Here is a 21,175-nt window from a genome sequence, read left to right as displayed (position 1 = left end):
GAGAAAATAAGTGGAGTCAAACTGGACAAAGGAAGGTTAGATTTTTGCCAGAATACATATTTCAGTGCAGCATTGCAATGATTTCACAAGAAAGATGTATAAATCTTAAGCACGTGCGAAGGTCTTTATAGCAAGTTCTTGAATCCAGCTCACAAGGTCACACGCACACTTAAAGTGTCACGTGCACGCTCACAGAGTCACGTGCACGCTCACAGAGTCACGTTCACTCTCTAGAATCACATGCACTTGCTACAATCATGCACACACTCTGTCACGTGCACACTCACAGTCACACACAAACTCAACAATTACTCGCACACTTAACAGTCACGTGCACGCTCACAGAGTCATGTGCACGCTCACAGAGTCACATGCACGCTCACCAACAGCACAGTGGTGTGTTGGAGTGAGTGAGCTGTCAGGCCTGCTCTCTCACCCCATTTATCAGCAGCTCCTAATTCTGTTAGAGCTTTGTGGAGGTTTTTGCGCCCCACGTGGCTGTGTGAAAACTCAATCAGAGCCTAATGCCCTGAGTCCTGAGCCCCTCTCACTGTGGTCTACACATGAGTCCTGAGTCCTGAGTCCTGAGCACCTCTCACTGAGGTCTACACATGAGTCCTGAAGTCCTGAGCACCTCTCACTGAGGTCTACACATGAGTCCTAAGTCCTGAGCCCCTCTCACTGTGGTCTACACATGAGTCCTGAGCCCCTCTCACTGTGGTCTACACATGAGTCCTGAGCCCCTCTCACTGAGGTCCACACATTAGTCCTGAGCCCCTCTCACTGAGGTCCACACATGCTCCACTTGCATCAGACCGTAGTGGGCCGCTCCGATCACTAGGCCAAGTCTGTAAGGCCAATACACGTAGCTTAGTCAGAGCAAGTTACTGTGGGGGAGCTAGGAAAGGACTCTAGGACCTTTCTGTGTAGTTTCTATGGTAATGACTGACAACAGAAGAAAAGAAAAAAAAAAAAGCTTAACTGAGCAGTTCTTGGAACTATATAAAAATACACTTCCTAGAATTACATAACCATTAAAATCAACAAAACTGGAAACTCTTGCAAATTTGATGACTAAATTCTCAAGTTATTTCATTCACCAATTCAAATCTAAAAAGTTCGATTTGATTGACACAGCCAAGTTACGCAGAATAACAACAGTAAGAAGAGCATTTATAATCAACATGTGCCACACAATTAAGCTTTTCAGATATATATGGGGCACAAACTGGAACGACTGAAACATAATTGACTTAATTCCCTTTGATTACATGACGATCTCTCCTACTTTAAATGTTCTGTGTGCTAAGTTTTAAGCAAAGGGCTTCAAACTTGACTGATTTGGCTGTGATTTGTGGTGCATTTTGTGTTGCACTCTGCCACCTGTGCTTGTAGATTTGATTAGTTAATCAGAAATTCTGGGCCCATCTTGGATTTTATAAAGCATAATTACTGCACCAACTGTAAAAAACAAGAAAAACACAAACTTTTGAGTGCAGATGTTTTAAATTGTCACAAATTGGGGAAAGGCTGTATTTCCTATTTCTATATATACACTTCCAGCGTACTCTATGCAATAAAAACATTTCACCAGTACAACCTCATGACTGATTAGGAACAGATACAAATATACACAAATACAAGGACTTTCACTAAGTGGGCTACACTAGATTTGAAGCATCCAAGACCAGGATAAAAAATCTAAATAAAAACAGGACTATGCAATATCAATACATTTTTACTAATCCTGATTTTAACCAGGATTAACCCAGGACTAATAAAAATGTGAATGAAAGTGTAAAACAAGTATAAAGACCTGAGAAGATGACATTAATTAATACTAAAGTATAAACCAAAAATACTACTAAACTCCAAATAAAATTGATTAAATTGATCCAAAATTGAAAAAAAAAAAAAAAAAAAAAAAAACTAAAATAAAATACATCCCTGTAACTAACTCTCTGTACTTGTGTTTTTAATTGAACATACAATATATATGTATGACTGTTGAATGTGTGTACTTCATTTTTATGATTAATTTTATATGTAAGCACATGCATGCTCTCTATGTATAGGTAATCTTTGAGATATATGTACAGATAATCTTTGAAATTTATGTGAAGGTTAAATTTGAATTAAAAGAGAAATAATATAAACATTTAAATGACAAGAAAAGCCTCATAGTACTTGCAAATAAGGCAAAGGCAAATACTGTGAGCGATACCAGGCGATTGAATACAGCGAGATGGGGGCAGGGTTATAGGCAGAAAGGCCAGACTAAATTTAGCGCTACCTTTTCCTTCCCTAATTACGAGATTAATACATGCTGTCACATATGTCACAATACGAGCCTATGATTTATGATCCGGTGGAGCAGATGGAGAGATTGAGGCAGAAGAAGAAGACGAAGGGTGAAGCGTTGTGTCTGAGGGTGCCATTAGAATGCAGGTCTGATTGGAGCGAGCCTGGGCTGTGTAAATTTGAGTCGTAAGAGTAGGATTTATTGACCGGAAAGAATAAGGATGCTGTTTCCTGCTGTTTAATGTAATGGGAGAATGAGGTGGCAAACTGAGAAAGATACATGTAGCTGTATACTGTATTAGTATGTCATGATTAAATTGTACTTCATTATAGTCAAGTTCCTACTTCAGTATTTTAGCTTCCCATATTTCAAGGTTGCAGGCAGCATTATTGATGGAAATGAATAGCAAAGTTTGACAAGGCAGCAACATGCTTTTGAGATTTTTATTTATTTATTTGTTTGTTTTATAAACGAGAATTTGGTGTTGAGGTGATTGAGCTTTTGCCCTGCAACGGAAGGTTGACTGGTTCATTCCTGGTTCATATTCAGGCCACTGAGAATGCTGTGGGGCTGGACTGTGTTGTAAGTTAGGATACCACTGAAAATATGCGCTGTACTGAGGCAACAGGAGCTCTATGCATACTGCCCTTAGGCAAGACACTTCACCCTTCTTGCCAGTATATGAATGTGGACTGAGTGAGAGATTGATGGTAGTGGGAGGGGCTGATGCTGCAGACTGAGAGCCTTGTTTCTGTCTACCTTAAAAATATAAAGCATATTTGAGCATCTGAAAAAAAAAAAAAAACACCATATAAGACTATAATGTTGTCTTTGATCTGTTATACAATTGTTTTATGTAATAAGAGATGTAATAAAAGAATGTTCAACATTGCATGTTTTGTATCTTGAATATTGATGCAAGAAATCTATGACTTTGAACATCTGTCCACAGACATGTGCAGCCTTGCAGACACACATGTACAGAGGACCAATCGGATCAGGGCCATAAAGTCTGGCCATGGCTGCAGGTCTAAATCAATGTCACAGTGTGGCTCTTATTTCATCTAATGCATGTGTTAATCATTGAGCCTCCTGATCAATGCAGTTTGGATGCAGTGATCGGGCAAGCGCCAGGGGACTTGACAAGTACTCGTGTGTTCTCCTGCTTGTGTTTCCAGACGGACGTTTTATGAGGCGGCTCGCGGTGCGACCGTAAATCTCCTCCTCCACTTTGCCAAAATGGAAATGTCCCCAGAGCTGCTTTCTCGCCATGCCCCACATTTGATTGTCTCACAGTGTGTTGCCTTCGCGAACTCCATGTGTATTAGCGGGTGAATGTTCTAGTCCTTTTATTTTAATAGTGTCTGCAAGGGGCAATAAAAGCCAAGTGTCTTTATTCAATACTCAATAATAACACCACATGAGGAGAAACCAAAATCCCTGAGTTGCATTTACAGCACTAATTTAACAGGCACAACATACTTTGAGGTAATTGGAATTGTTGAGTAAATCACTAAACAGAATTTCAATTCCTTGAAATTGTTTATTCAAAGGTGTGGCAGACAGTGGCAAATATGTCAATGGCAAATATTCTCAAATTGTTTTTTGCAAATAACTGATCACACTGCAAATATAATTTATAATGAGGAAGGTTATCTAATACGGACTGTGAAGATAAATAACACATACACTGTAATTGTTTATTACTAACATCAATCTGATTCTTATTCCAGGCTGGCATATCATTTAGTCAGTTTTGATTGATATTATTCCTATTTTGCCATTTAGTCGAAGCTATTTTAACAGTGTATGTAAACATGAATATTATTGTGAATTGTGTGACGCCTTAAACAATATAATACTATAAGAAAAAAGTTCCACAGACCCTCTTTAAAGCACACCTAAATCAATGAAATCTCTGTAGTAGAGCACATATAGGTAGTGTTCTATACCGCTGCAAATGGGATTAACAGTGTATGTGGTGCTAATTGTGTTGAGACTAGCAAAGGCACCAGGCGCTTGGAATGACGACTGTTATCAAGTCAGAGAATCACACTCTTTAATTTATTATTGACTTTGCTATAGTTTGTCTTATTTTCCACAATACAACTACAACCTCTCCATCAAACTATTAAAAATAGTACTAGTGACATATTCAATGGGAGGAATATATGCAGTATATGATGTGGTAACATTAATATACTGGAACAATATTAACATCATAAAGGTAATTTAAGTAGTTTCATGCAGGTAAAGCTGATATTAAAGGTCCTAGATTACATAAAATGGACTCTTATGAGCTTTAAGTCGTGTTGTGATGTTACCTCATGAAAAACAGACCCGGTTTTGTGGTTTGTTTCATTCACACATTTGCGTAATCCTGGTTCATTAAGATGTCTGAATTCCCAAAACTCAAAATGTTCTGCTCCACCTTGTGATGTCATGTAGTGGTGTAGTTTCAAGTTAACAGCTACCTATTACCTTTAGATCAGTAGAGATGGCAATTCCAGGACTGAAATCATCCAAATGATTCTAGTGAAGGTGGATGGAGTTTAAAAACATAGTAGCACGAATGTAAACTGAATATACAGACTTTCTCATAGGATCTGTAAACTATATTACATCAAGTGAATCATATAAGAAACATATAGCCACATATAAGTTAAATTTACACAGCGAGAACCAACTGTGTGTTTGTTCCCCAATGTTGACAATCCATAAGTAAGTAAAAAGCTGCAGGGCGTGTTGACAGTGATGAAAAAGTCTGAAAACAAACAATCTTTCTCTCTGGTTTGAGATGGCTGTCAATACTGTGGCTCCTGTTTTTGACTTTTACTATTTTGGTAGTGTAATGTGTGATAGCGGACATGTTTTTTTCTCTCCCTCCTGTGCCCTGGAGGAGAACTCTAGCCCTTTAAAACTGACACCTGTCACTCACCGCCGCTCTGACGGGGGCATAACAAGGGATGGTGAGACAAACACACAAAAGCAGAAGAAGAAACTCCAAACATGGCGGAGGTGGAGAGAAGATTTGGAGGTGAGACTTCTGAGGCTTGTTAGATATGTTTGCCACTTTAGCGCTTCCCCTTTTTTGGTTTGATTTTCTGTGTGTTTATGATGTTGTTTCTACATCTACCTCTGTCAATCTCTATTATTAGACGCTCAGATCCGCCTCCCGCTGTTTTGACGCTATAGCTCAAACTTCACACCTCCACATGCACGCCATTTTGGAGCTTGAGAAGTAAAACAAAAAATGTAAGTATAGATGAAACTATGACAGGTGGTGAATCCAGAGTTTACACTGCTTTGGGCGATGTGGGTGGTAAAGTTAACTGAATTTGAGAGATTCCTTAAAGGGTTGGGAGGTGTGATATGAAAGGTCTTGCAGCCATTGGCCCATGTGTTGAACTAAGGGGAGCTATGTGAAAAACTCCACCAAAGCTTTCATAATCAGAAGTGTTGTTTGAAAAAAAGGGGGGGAAAAAGGAAAGATTTTGTATTTCGAGCGTCTCTGTGACAAATTGGCTGATATCAGGTTAAAAAGACTCTGCTCTGATCTTCTCAAGCTGAAGCTGATCTGGATCTGCTGTGAAAATAGACAAGAGGAATTGTTTGTTTGTGTCTAAGAGCTAGTGCAACTCAACTCCTGGCGAATGCGTGATATGACTTTTCAGTAGTTATCAGTCGAATTTAAGCAACTAAACATTTAGCCTCCATGACTAGATGAAGGCAAATCTAAAATAAAATCAAAGCCCTATACGCGCGAACGAGGTGAGTGCCATTATCACTAGCAACCTTTTTACTGCTGTAATAACAGAATCACAGTGTCAATACTCAAAAACAACAAATAAACTGTAGACTATGTTATAGACAGTGTTGGGGAGTAACAGATTACATGTACCAGAGTTACATAATGAGAGTACTAATTATGAGTAACTGTATTCAGTTACAGTTACTGTTGATTAGTGAATGGTAATCAGATTACAGTTACTTGGTTGAAATAAATGGATTACACAGAGGTGTTTTCCTGTTTTCACATTTTGGGCTATATTCCTTTTTTTTTTTTTTTTTTGGTAATTCCAATCATTGCCGGACAGTAAACCAGGTCTAAACCCAGGTCCAAACCAGGTCTAAAACCAGGTCTAAATCAGGTCTAAACCCAGGTCTAAACTAGGACTAAACCAGGACTAAAGCCAGGTATAAACCAGGTCCAAACCAGGTTTAAAAAAGGTCTAAACAAGGACTAAACCAGGACGAAACCAGGACGAAACCAGGACTAAAACCAGGTCTAAACCAAGTCCAAACCAGCTCTAAACCAGTTCTAAAACCAGATCTAAACCAAATCTAAACCAGGACTAAACCAAGACAAAACCAGATCTAAACCAGGACTAAACCAGGACTAAAACCAGGTCTAAACTATGTCTCAATCAGGATTTAACAGGACTAAACCATGCTGCGTGGACCGTGTCTCCTCCTCTTCTATCAATAATATTTTTAATTTGGTTAAGTGAAAACTGGGCTTTTTAATGTCTTTTAGCAGACAAAGCATCTTATGTTACGATATTCTAATCTTTGCTTCTCTACAGTAAATCAAGTAATCTAAAGTATTCAGATTACGTTGCTCACTTTAAGTAATTTAATGGATTATGTTACAAACTACATTCTGGGATATGTAATCTGTAATCTGTAGGGGAATACATTTTAAAAGTAACCTTCCCAACACTGGTTATTTATAGTTACATTTCAAAATTACGGAGAGGTTTGAATTTAAAGGTGCACTATAAAAATTGTAAGCTGCAGGATCTGCTACTTGCTTGTCTGCATGATGATGTTAGTGCTTTTGCATTTGGATTTGTTTGATACAGGTGTTTTATAGCTCAAAAATACCCTAAAATACATGAATTCTTAACATGTGTAGGCCTGCTCTGACCATTAGTCTGTCTCCATTGTGAATACCAAGTGACATAATCATGGCAAAACAGTAATATCTCCATGACGGCAGACCCTCCATAAGAAAAGTTACACATGTAGTGCACCTTTAAACATAATACTTGCAATTTGTTCACTTACAGTTTGCTAATGTATGCCACATACTACAGGAAGAATTTACCTGATTTTGGCTGTGATTTGCTTCTCTGGTTCGGGGAGGCGTGACCCAATTATGTGTCTTCGTGTGTGATTATGAAGCTGCTGTGCTCCTCATGTGTGTGGTGTCAGTGTGACTCTGAGCTGCTCTGTAAGATCGTAACCACCAAACATTGGCAACGATACGGTAACAGCCAATAAAACAGAGCATCAGGGGCAGAAGAGTGACAGACACAGAGGCGCAATATACAAACTCAGGAAATAGCAAACATAATTATTACTCACCTCTCGGAAAGTAGTAAATTTTTTAGTAAACTGCAGCATCTTATACACATTATGCATAGAATTTGTTCTCCGTAAATAATGACACCTAGTCCACAAAACTCTTTTAATCCAGTTTGAAGTGTTCTTTAAAAGTAAAAAAGTGAGAGTAGGCCTTCGTGTGTACCTGTTTACATCTACACAATGCGTGGATCAGGGTAAGGATGTAGATTAGCAATAGTGACTCTTACAGTGACTACTTCCTGCGTACTTTATCACCAGCCTTTTCTGCATTTAAAATCATGTATCTGAAGTATTGCACCGCATTTCACAAATAATAATAACACAGTGCATCTGAACTAGAAGTGCAATGCTCTCATACAATGACTCTGGTTTTACTGTAGACAGGAAACAGCTGTCACAAGATGTGCACACAACTTTAGCCTGTTTTATGGAGCCATATCCCGCAGCAGTCTTTGCAATCTGAGATTTAAAATCTCATCAGATTCTCTTTGTGTCTGTGGTGCGCATTTTTAAAAAATCGTTTAAGACAAAGAAAAATCCTGTAGTATGTGGCGGCCCTTAGTCTTAAATTAGTCTGCTCTAATTTCTCTCATCGGTGAATAAAAGTTGCACTAGACTTCCAATACAAAGTCAGCCAGGGCACAAGAATGGGATGAACACAGAGGGTTTTACTCTAGAGGCAGTAAACTTATCCGAGATACTTGAGTGACATTTGTGTTGCTTTGCCTTGCCCACTGTGGCTGAGTCTCCAGAGAGCCGCACAGAAACACAAGGACAGAAGTTGTATTTAAAGGATGAAAAGGAATAAAAAGAAAGAGAAACTTTTCATCTCCTCAATCAACACTCTGACACTCTGCAGGCAAGTGATCAGGGGAATATAGGGCTGAATTAAGCCGCTTATTGTACCAGGTCTGATGACGAGGCTCACAGAGCACTGTAGTGTTCCAGGCCCTGAGACAGTGGGAGCTTCGCCTGCCGCTCATATCACCGCCACTGAGATTAGATGGTAATTAACCAATGCACAATTATGGGCTGTAGGAAGAGAGGCGCGTCGGGAGGTGTTTTCTGACGTGTTTAATAGGTGTTGAGTAGTCTGATTATCCACACAACTTGTCTGATTCAGAGGACTCACAGTCCAGCGCAGGTTGATCAACAGCTGATGTGTGGCTGCCGACAATTCAATTAATGAGATTGTTGCTTTTCCTTCAATCCACTTTTCATTAACCTCCATTGACACCTCGGCGAGCACCATGCAGGTTTATGACTGTGCCAGGATTAACAAGGAAATGAGAAGTTGGTAATAAACAAAGTTGTCTAAGAGAGATATGTCCTCAGGGGGTCTCACACTCAGACGCTGTTGCAAAAACAGAACAAAATGTAACACTTTTGAAGTAATAATTGACTTTTTCAAGTAAAAAGTATATTCTGTTATTTTGTGGTCTAGCTGACCAGTGTTGAAATCTCACCACTGCAGCTGTTGGACTCCTGTTGGAGGGCATTTGCTAAGTGCTATTGATGGAAACCAGGATGGCTCTCGGGGGGTGGTCCAGCCACTGCTTGTCAGATCAAAAACACAGTCGCTCAATAAATTCAGCTCAAGCACTGTTCATACCAGTGCTTGTCTGACAGGTGGGCTAAGGGTTTCCAACACAAGTGTGCCTCCCAAATACTGTATCCCTCAAGTCACTACCTGGTGTTGGATTTTTCTGTCTTCATTCAAACACAAAATTGATCTTAAACAGCGAGGTTTCTTCACTCCCTGATATGAGCCAAGCAGCCGAGCCAAGAGTGTGTAATAAGAACAAAAACAATCCAGTGGAATCCAGGCAGTGTCACTATTTAACAGTTAATGGGTCAGAGAATGAAACTCCAATTAATGAGGCCTTCAAAGCTCACAGCTCAGTTGATGTGTGAGAGTGTGTGCTTGGTGACTGCGCCTGTTGTCTGTGGTACTGGGGAAATACAAGCCATTATCGAGAAACAGAACTTATCAGCTTGGATCACTGGCAATGGAGCAGAAAGTTATTGGAAACCAGATTTTGTGCTACACAGCTCATATCGTGATGCACAGAATCACTGCAGGTTCAGGTCAGGCAGCAGAAGTTAACTTTAGAGCTAAATGATCAGGTTACCTTCTATGCAGAGGCCATAAAACACCAGTCCATCGCCACTAAAGGGACAAGTAGCACAATACATCTTTTCTATATAAAAGTGTATTTAGTTTTTTATTTATTATGCTAAAGAGGTTTCTTAAGCATTGAACCAGTTTTGATTTGTAAATCCATTATTATGGTAGTCTGGAAAGTGCTCCTCTGTGTTTTGGAAATTTTAATTAGCTCAACTTAATTCTTTGGAAAAACTCTTAATCATCAAAAATGTCACAAACTCAATACTAGTCTGAAATCTCTGAAAACGACTAGAAAAGGACCACGTTTTCACTAAATTTTGCTCAATACTTCATACAATCAACACTCAGCCAGCCAGTTCAGAAGCAACCATTATTATTAGCCTGATTTAAATTGCTTCACAAGTTAAATTTGTACTTCCATAGCTATACATTGCATTACCAGATGTACAAAATGCATTTTTAAAAAGCCATAATAACACATCAACTTTGTCATACCATCAAAAATAGCATGCACATTGGCTCCTTTGCACATTTCCTACCTGTTTCGTCATCAGACTTGTTCTCATTCTCGGAGTCAGTGAGCGTGAGGGCGGAGTTCTCGCGGCTCGACACGCCTGAGCTCCTTCGGGACTTGACCCCTCCCCTGCCGGCCCACAGCTGGATGGCCCGATCCGGAGACAGGGGCCCCTCCGGATCCGAGTCTGCGTCGGAGCCCGCGCTCAGAGAGTACCCCCCCTGAAGCAGGCCCAGGTCAGGGCAGTAGGGCACCGCTGCAGGGTGAGGAGGTGGGGTCGGCTCGCACACTCCCAGCTCGGCCAAAGTGAAGTTACCCCCTGTGAGAGAGAGGTGAGTTTGAACGTGCGGTGCAAAGAGGAACTAGGTCATGCTTTAAGTGGAGTTGTTGCTGGCTGTTTTTCTGAAGAAAGTAAATACAAAGAAGTTGTGTCACGATGGGATTAGGGCACACAGTACACAGTGCATCAAACATGTACATCAAAACAAATACAATATTATTATTAGTGCTACACAACAATAGATAGCACAACAAATACTACAACTTTGTTGTTTTTTTTATATGTTTATATATGTGTGTGTGTGTATGTATGTATATATATATATATATATATATATATATATATATATATATATATATATATATATATATATATATATATATATATATATATATATATATATATATATATATATATATATATATTATTTATGTATTTATTTTTTAAGTTCATTTATTTATTTTATCTGTAATCAGACAAAATCAACCTAAAAAGTTAAAGTGCAATATCTGATAATCTGAATTTTTGATGAATAGGTAATTGTGTTCCATATTTGTTTCCAGTTGTCATTCTCCAATGCTGCATCCAAATCCTTAATCCACACGTTCTCAGTTTCAGTGGTTTATAATTTGCAATCAATAATAAGTTATATATTAGTGAAACGAGGCTCTTTCTGGTTTTCCTGTTTAATATATTGTGTAATTTGTGTGAGACCTCAAACTAACACTTATACTATTAACAGTTTCTACTTCCAGCAACTACTACTGTGTTGGGGTTGTATATGAAATGTTTTGGTTATAGAATACTTCTGTTACACCAGGGGTGTCAAACTCAAATTCACAGAGGGCCAATATTAAAGACTGGGACTAAGTCGTGGGCCAAACTAAATATTTATTGAAAAATTTCAACATCTGCATGTTTTCGCTTCTTTTGAGATATGTAATTTTACACTTTTCTTATTAAAATAAATGTTTAATAATAGTTTACATCCAGAACAAGCATAATATAAAATAATAACAACATTTTAAATAAATAAAGTCTCTGTAGCCGGCAGGACTGCTCTAAGACATATTTGAAATGATCTCGCAGGCAAAATATAATTGTATCACGGGCCAAATTTGGGCCCTGGTCCTGAGTTTGACATGCCTGTTCAGTTTGGTGGCCTATATTGCTATATTGCATAAACAAGTACTACCAGAAATCAGTCACACACAGAATTAGTATAATATTTTCAGTACATGTATTTAGTCCAACACTGCTAACAAAAAGTACAACTACACTACAACTACTACAACTACAACTACAACTACAACTACAACTACAAAATCAAGTATATCGGAATGTTGAGACTGCAATTGTGTTTCAAAAGCTATTGGAAAATATGCAAATTGGAGTAATTTGTTATTTCTTTGAGTAAAGAGTGGGACAAATGTGTACAACTAAAACTATGGGAGGTATTCAACACAATTCTTTTAACTGCCTCTGAACCAAGGAAATTTGTAAAACACTAGCAACATAAAGACAATAAATGCAAATGAAGAGCTTCGTAAGCCTGCTCAGTGCATCTACTGGAGGGACAGTACATAGATTGGTACAAATGTTGGAAGCACAAGTTAAACATGCATATGAAACAGACAAACCCACAATCGCACGCAGAGAAGAACACTAATTATGAAACGACGGAGGCGGAGGCTGAAAATGAGGCTTTGTTGTGGTTGGCGGGGGGGAGAGATGACGCAGCGTGAATCAGCCCGGAGTACAGGGAGCTGCCGGAGGAGTGTGTAGTGGCCTGCAGGCCTGTTAGCAGCGCCTCAGAAGAGTCTCCCTGGCTCCGGTGCGGCGCATTGGCATTCATGAGGTGTGGACGTAGGATCAAAGAGGAGCTCACATGGGCCGCTCAGGCTGTGGAGGAGCCGCCTTCTGGGTTTGATCAGCTCCTACCTGCTCCCATCACCCACACAAATGTATGCACTCATTAGACCCCAGACTGCAGCTACATGGTCCCACTACCAACCATAAGACTAACCCAGTATTATACAGAGATACACTGACAATTACTGGAGTGAACCTTTGTAGAAATAGTACTTTATTATTATTATTATTATTATTATTATTATTATTATTGTAAATGCACTTTAATGCTACACTGTGTAACTGTTTTGGAAGGGGGTCCACCGCAAGCTTGTTTCCATGGAGATATTTTTGCTTTGCCAGAAATGTTTCACAGTATGGCATTAATGACAGATTTTTGCATTCATTCAGTTACAGGCTTCACTTCTCCAAAATACATACATTCATAAAGTGAGCGCACCTCTCCTCAGATCTGGCCTGTAACTTGGCCTGGAGGCATTGCGGGCTTGTCTCCATGGAAATAAATGTGTGGGACATTCTAGATAAAGTAGATGGCGAACCCTCCACCGGAAAGTCACACAATGAGTGAAAATGCTTTATCTTTCCTTTGTGAGTCTATGCATGGGTTTCTGGTCAAGCAAAATATTCCCTTTCTGATTTGAAGGATTTAACATGGCTATTCTCCTTGTTAGAGCAATAACAAAATTCAAATCTACATATTATATCTTTTGAAGGGTTAAAGGCCCTCACAAAATCCTTCACATCAGGAAATAATTTAAAACCCATGAATAAATAGCAAAACAATATTAACCAACTTGCATTTCTTCAAGATCACTCTAAGCTAAAAACTAAAACAGATCTTATGTCCGAAAACTATTGGTCAGGCTGGTGCCACCTAGTGCCTCTGCTCAATTTCATTTCTCTCCAGTGACTAGACCAGGAATGGAAATACACTAGACGGTTTCCAAGAACCCTGGAAGTGCGAGTTCGGGCACCAGCCAATCAGCGAAGAGTCATACATTCCCGATTCCAGAGATTGGGGATTTAAAGCCGGAACAAGGAGAATGTTTGGTGAATTTTTATCAAGGGGACAGACGTTATTGCCCTGCTTCCTACGATATTTGGGAATAGCTTAATTATACCGGTTAGCCTCGTTAGTGGCACATTACATACATCACGACCAAATAGGAGAGATTGGTTAAATAATAAAAAGTACCCGCCTAGCGTCTAGCAAACGAATCCTAATGCTGCGAGGTCAGACGGTTTCCACAAAGTAAAACCGGCTGATGCATCAGACTAGAAAACTATTAGAGAAGCATCAACTTTTCACTCTTACTTGCTTTATTACTTTGGTCAACACTTTTTTACTACTTCTTTTAAAGTAACAGCGTGAGCTCTGGCCATACCTACTTCTCTCGCCTGGCCCTTGCATCCAAAATAAATATATAAAATTATCCAAATTAAAGCACATCAAAGGAGATCAATAAACAGAGCGGCAGCCCAATTAAATCCAAGCTGAGGAAAAAGCAATTAAGGAAAAAGGCATGCTCAACTAATTTATTCTCTATACTAATTAAAAGAGTATTGTGGATACGATCGCTCACCATCAGCTGTTGGGGCAAAGGGATCGGGGGGGAAACAGTTGTGGTTCACTTTATTAGCACTGAGATGGGCTATGTAGAGACGCATTATAGGATCCGCCATGCAGCTGTGTGACTGGGTTAACTGTGACTCATCAGGCGTACGGCGCAATCAGGAGCGGAGAAATTAGACAGATGAAAATCGTCTGCTACCTCCTCGCGTCTCCTCTTGTACTAAAACTGGAGAGTTAGAACGGGGAAGTACCGGATAGGGCATACAGGGCAACTTATTTACAAAGTGGAAAGAGGCACTACATGGCACTTCTACTCACAGGAACAGATGGGCGAGGCTAAATGGGCTAGCTAATACTGTACAGGTGGTTTCTGAGAAGCTACAGTCAACTGTGAGCATGTCCGGGCAGTACAGACAAGGGCTATCTGAAGAAAAAAAATATATATATATACGAATATATATTATTTTCCCTCTCCATAATTCCATTAAAAGGTGCATTGTATAACTTTTATAAGGATAAGTTTTATAAGTACTTTTAACTTCAGCCTAAACTCTTTCGGTCATGATCTATGGGGTTGTACTCTATGTTTTGTTTTGTTTTGTTGTAGTGCTGCAAAATGACCAAATAAACTACTGCTACTTTTCTGGTGAAGGGCCCATTAGATGTTTTTCTCCACTGAGATGTTATTGCTTTGTCTGGAATATTTCACAGTATGGTATTAAACCTTTTTTATCCCCACAGACACAAAATCAGAACAAGTTGCAGGTCAGATCTGTGGAGAGGCGACCTTGCTTGCAGTTGGAATAATGTTTTTGTAGGTATTTTTGAGCTATAAAACAGGCTGTAATTGAATAAATGTAATGAAGGGCTGTTCAGTGTCATACTGTGGAACATTCAAGGCAGAGCAATGACATATCCATAAAAAACAAGCAGGTGAGAGACCCCCAACTAACACCAACCTTTAAAAAATATTTTATAGTTCCATAACACAAAAGAGTTTAATTGCTCTTTTTTCATAGTTTAGAAGAATAAAACAGTAAATTGGACTTATTGTAAACCTCAGAGGTGTCCAAACTATGACCCGAGAGCCAAATGTGGCCTTCAGACCAAATTATATCGACCCTCAAGCCTTCTGATAAACTGGCCCAATTGTTCAGATTTAAGTAATTCTACCACTAACCTCAATAACACCACATTGTATTGCACTGTGGGCAGACCAAAATGGAATAAAGTTAAGCTAAGTTAACAATGCACACTCGATTTTCCCTTCGGAATTTCATTAAAGGGAAAATTTTACTTTAATACTGTATTCTAATTTATGGGTTTAACACTTGTACTGTATGTACATCTGGAAAGTACCAGCACACTAATGTCTTACTCCCATGTAAGAATCACGACTACTACAGAAGGGACACTTACAATCTGTTGCTAATTTACACCACACATTGACTACATTATGAAGAAGCACAGTAACTAATATCTATCTATCTACTAGAACCATACCTGACATGAGATATCGCAGGAGGACAGGTGAGAACTCCAGGACGCCTGGGAGAGCAGAACATATGTGTTTTTACAAGTAATCCCAAAACTCTTACTAATACTAATACTACAAACACAAGTACTACACTACTACTATACACTACAACAAAAGTGTCAATCAAACAGTAGGGTTCAGATCAACAGAAGAGAAAGGTGCAAAAATGCAAATCAAGTATCATCATCTGTTAAAAAATATATTGTTAATTGCATAGTTTATTTCTGCTGGAGTTGTGAGCTGTGCGTGTTGTAATACTAAGTCACATGAAACAAGTTGGTACCATAGAGAGTATGGCATATGATAATTAAAAATGTGAAGAAAATAAAAAAATGAAAAGACATATACAGTGCAAGATAATTAATTTAACTGAGTGAATATGTTGGAATTTGATCACTACTGTAGTAAACACATTTCTTCTTTTCAAAGCTGGTCTGAGCATTGCAAGTCCCAGTGAGTTTATTTTTAAAGGCCCTATATTTTTTTTAAAAACTGACTCTTGTGAGCTTTAATCCATGTTATAATGTTGTTCCTCCTTAAAAAACATACCTGGAGTTTTGTTTCATTCATACATGTTGGAGTAACCCTTTATTATTAGTCTGCTCTGTTCCACCTTGTGATGTCATGTCGTGGTAGTTTTCAAGTTAACAGCTCCGTTTTACCTTTAGTTCAGAAGAGATTGGCAACTGCGGGGCTGAAATGATTCAAATGATACTAGGGAGGGTGCATGGAGTTTAACATCGCAGTGGTGCATGTTCTGTACCACATGACATCACAAGCGAGGTGGAACAAAGAACTCAGCCTAAATATGAACGTTCTGTGTGTTAAACATGTGTGAATGAAATAAAACACAACTCCAGGTATGTTTTTGATGAGGAAACATTATAACAGAGATCGGAAAAAAGTGAAATATGGACGCTTTAAGTAAACTCACTGTGTATTCTCTAATGGATGATATGTTACCTGATTATCTCTATTATGGAGATGTATTTATTGATCAAAAACACCTTGAATTTCTGTATTTAATTGTTAATTAATTTTGTAAGAAGGACCACATGTCCACAGATTGGTCACCATATTTATGTATTTATTATTATTATTATTTTAGGTGGACTGGATAGATCTAATGAAATACTTGCATTGTTGGCTGTTGCAATGCTAAAATTTCAACATTCAGCAACATGTTGGTTTTGTCACACTTTTCAGAAAGAAAAACGCATTACAATTTGTCTGAGTGTGCACCATATAGGCTGCTGTTACACCCCATGGGCCCCTGTTCTGTACAATTAACATCCCATAACCACTGATTACACATGCAAACCCCAATCACTGCTTATCGCCATCAGAGCGAGCATAAAGAAAGGCCGGCGCTACACCAATCTGCATGTGTTCAAGGAATGATGGATTGGCACAGTGCCCCGAATCAGACACGAAAATCTATCTGAGTTATTCCACAAATAGAAAACCGATCGCATGTTTGTTACATGATATTATGACAGATGTGAAAGAAAATATGGCGCTGCATTATAATCAGATCAATCGCTCTCTCTTTGGGCACACATTGAGGCTGTCATTGGCACACTTATGATGCGTGTTAATGTGCCTTCGGAGCCCCGGGCAGCTGCTGTGGGGCCGGGCACATCTGCGCCTCTCTGTGCACCAAGCTTTTGATGTATGTCGCAAAAATACACAGAGAAATCATCATTATGAAAGTTGGAAGAAGTGTTTGCAAGTTTACAAGAGAGTAGGTTGCGGAGAGCTCCAGAGAAGAGAAATGAGATTAAATTACAAAGAGCACATTCAATTAATTTCTTTAGGATCTCTTTTGGAAGTTATGACTAATAAATTAATCAACAAAAAGTAAAATCTTAAAAAAATGTATAATGTGAAGGGTACTTTTTACAGTACCAAGTGAATTATAATGGTGTCAAGAAGTTTCACAATTCAAACATTGATTCAAATGTTTCAGATCAGATAAGGTTAATGTATACTTTATAAACCCTTACATACTGTAAATAAATTCTTTGCATTTCATCCATCCCTCAATCCAGCAGGGGACCCATTTCCATATTTTGAGTTTGGCTTGGTCAAGATTTTACCTATTGTGCATGTTTTGTGTTACATAGGAACCCAGAGAAGATGGAAGAAACTCAACCTTGTGTAGCCCCAGGAGTCGAACCCACAACTTTCTGGAGAGCTATCCTCTTAACCACTGTGCCATGAACCTGCAGCCTCGAAGATGGATATGGCAAATTTTGTTCATACGCTTTACAAAGTTTCTGAAGTAGACTATAATTAAAATGATATGTTTAATGGTGAAGTCACAAGTCAAACACTGTGTAATATCCTTGAGAGATTAAAGATAGTAAGTGTGATATATGTCCTTCATCTGGTGCACCTGGTCCACGATTCTCAGTCACTCTGGTAATAGAAAGCATCACAATTATGAGTGCATAGTACACTTTGCATGGCTTCTTCTTAGATATAGTAAAGCTGCCACCAAATCTGTCACATAACACATAAAAGTGCAAAGATCTTCATAAACGGTTTTGCGTTTTTCAGTAATTGAGTTCATGTTGTAAAGAAATCCTGTTTGAACTTGAACACTATTCTGTAAGTGATAATGGCATTTTATGCATTATATTGAATAAATGTACTTCCCTTGATAAAACTCATTATAGATGTGTTGAGTGGGAGCAAAAGTGTGTGTGAGCGTGGACATCCGTGTTTGTGAGAATGGGGGGCCTATCATTATAAAATCATTTGTGCTTGTTAGCAGTTTGACAGGAAAAGTACGGGCAGCAGGACACCACATTCTGTCGCTTGACTTTTTCCTCACCTCGCCGCGTAATTCCCTGAAAAAGGATGCAAAGCAGGAGAAACCTGTGGGCCTCAATGCCTGCAATTATGCTGCTTTTTCCCCTGTGTTCAATAGTTTACAGCCAAGGCCACCCTTAGACTTGCCATTTTCAGCCTTGCAGGGAGCTCGCCGGCAGAGCAGAGGCTGATTTGGTCTAACATACTTTTGCTAAGAAAAATGATTTGCTCCCGCTCCGATGCATCAAAAATCAGGAAGCAAATACAGCTGTGCGCCATGGGTTCTCCAATAATGCCACAAAATAGCTTTTAATAATAAGAGTGACAGCCAGGTTTCCTTTTTAAAATAGCCAAGGAAAAGCCAGCGTAGAAGCTAATAGCAGTCAAAAGTTTGTCATTTCGCTACATTTTCCATTTTCATTTGCACCAATCCACAACCCATCTGCACGCACTTAGAGCCCTGAAGAAAATGAACTACTCATTTGTGTTGTCTTAGCAGGGAATTACCAGACAATAAAGTATACATCCATATTCCTTTGCCATGCGGAAATAAAGAGCTTAAGCTGAGAAATGGGAAAAAACAGAAAAAGAAAAGAAAAAAATATATACAAGTCGGAAGTTCAGAAATGTGCAAACGGCAAAGTAGAGAAACTGCTGAAAGAACAGGGACGATGTGGGTGTGTCTCTAACCAATCTCTACAGTGTACATTTGAATTACAACAATAGTACTCTGATAAACAATGATAAATATGCTAGTAAGTACACTATCTAGCACTTAGATCGATGTGCTCAATAGTGACCGCCCACCCCATGGTTCCAGAGCAAAATTTCACATTAATTTTTCTCATAGGCTTTATAGAAACTTATACTGTATTACAAATTCAGAGTCTTGCTTGGGGATAATCAGCTATGTGGTAAATAATGACCACAAGACCCATAATTTTAATAAAAAATAGCCAAAAAACATTTGGGCTGCTCTTCCTGTCACTGAAATTAACTGAGTAGCCTGAAGTATTAACATAAGTTTTTGAAGTTCCACATATTTGTATAGAAATATTATACCCATATTTTCCTCCTAAAGCTCAAAGTAAACATTTTTCTCTTCTTTATTCAAAGGACTGATTTAGCATAAACTGGCCTATATGCAACTGGGTCAGTGCATTCTCTTAGAAATCCTATATTTGTATTTTTTTTTTTTAATCTAATAGTATAGCTTCCATTTGAAACCACTACATGATGTATTAAAGTCAGTAATAGCTGTAAATGTCTAAAATGAAAATCTCTTTGACAGTTATAAAAGAAAAAACCCTAATTTGTCTTGCTACCAAGGTTATATTTTATCTTCCATTATGAACTTGTCTTTATTCCCTCCTTAGAAATCTTCCCTTTTACACATTTCTGTTGAATCTGCAGTTAGTTATTTAAGGTGATCGTTTTGGAAAGCTGTGGTCAGTGAATTTATTTTTTTCCAACAATCAATGAAAGATTAAATGGACGGTCTCATTGACAGCTGCTGTGAAGACATGCTTTTGTGCCAAGTTAAGGAGCAGACCCAACGTGAAACCAATGATGAAAATGCCAATCATTGCTAAAGCAGTTAATATGATGAAATCTTTGGTCATAGTAAAGTAAAGAAAGATACAGACAGGCAGATAAAGATAAAGCCTTAAATGATAGGGGGGTGCTGTCAATACTGAAAAAGTAAAAAAAAAAAAAAAAAAAAAAAGACTTGACAGGAGTTCAACTAAGAACCTATTCAGTAGAAGATCTCAAAGGTGCTAGGGCAATACTGGTCCAGATATACTTACTTATACAAAAACATTGGTTAGTGTTAAATTAAGACAGCATTATCTCTGTAGAGAAACCAAAATTTGTTACCAAAAAGTGTCCACTACCTGCTGAAGAACATGTTGCACTTCAACAAGTATGCCTTGGTGAAGATGCTGAAGAAGATGAGATCAACTCAAACCCAAATAATCCTGAAAATAACTCCTTTTGCCATCACCTACACCTCCAACTTTCACCACCGCAACCAGATGTCACATCCATGGAGCAAGGAGCAGAGACAAAAAGCCAAGAAGAACATCTTATGTTTGATGGACCAGTGCTACCTCTCTGTGCCCAAAGACTCATCCGTGTCCTTGGAGCTGATGGAGAAAATCATAGTGAAGGACAAAGACAAACTGTGAGATGAGTTTGAGGCCGCTAGAGCACTGAAGACAGCAACAATACAAACCCGAAATGTTGCCTTTACTAAAGCCGGGGCGAGAAACCTATGGTACGACACTTGGTGTGATTTAAATTATTCCAGTGACCAGGAGAGGTCTTCTGTAGGTCCCTTGGTGCTGCAGAAGCTCAGAGATTGGACAACAAAGAAAATAGGGACTCCTGAAGGGGGTGGGTGGTGGGGTGGGTGGGGGTAGACCAACAACACCCCAGACTAGAGCAGGAATAAAACGTAGATTTGCTTAGTCCCAATTTATCCTGCGTTAAACCTGTCTTAGTCCTTGGTTACCAAAAAAAAAAAAAACAAAAAAAAAAAAAAAAAAGTTATAGTATATGTGTCCTGGTGTTTGTTGTTTATTAAAACATGTTAAAAAATAAATGCTAATAAACAAGTAACAGACATATGTTTCAGTTAAAAACAACATCACAATGCAATAGATGGAATGTATTCTCCCAAACATACCACATATATTACAACATTTCACCTTCTTGGAATCAGTCAGAGCTCAGGGCTCATCTGGGCTGCAAAGCATTCTCCCAATAAACGGGGTTAAGG

At 38.7% G+C, this 21,175-nt stretch overlaps 1 protein-coding gene across 3 annotated transcripts in view; it reads right to left on the bottom strand.

Moving 5' to 3' along the window:
- The window catches only part of tenm2a (teneurin transmembrane protein 2a), a 341,452-nt gene that overhangs the window by 284,980 nt on the left and 35,297 nt on the right, over window positions 1–21,175 (bottom strand). For all 3 annotated transcript variants that reach the window (XM_055159448.1, XM_055159447.1, XM_055159449.1), the window contains exon 2: window positions 10,340–10,633. In XM_055159448.1, the coding sequence (XP_055015423.1) occupies window positions 10,340–10,633 (294 nt within the window). The remainder of the gene's footprint in view (window positions 1–10,339; window positions 10,634–21,175) is intronic.

Source organism: Boleophthalmus pectinirostris, unplaced genomic scaffold (genome assembly GCF_026225935.1).
Source record: "Boleophthalmus pectinirostris isolate CB_2022bp ecotype Guang Dong unplaced genomic scaffold, ASM2622593v1 HiC_scaffold_23, whole genome shotgun sequence".
NCBI lineage: Eukaryota > Metazoa > Chordata > Actinopteri > Gobiiformes > Gobiidae > Boleophthalmus > Boleophthalmus pectinirostris.
The sequence above is the reverse complement of the archived record's forward strand: the minus strand, read 5'-3'. Positions and strand labels throughout refer to the sequence as shown.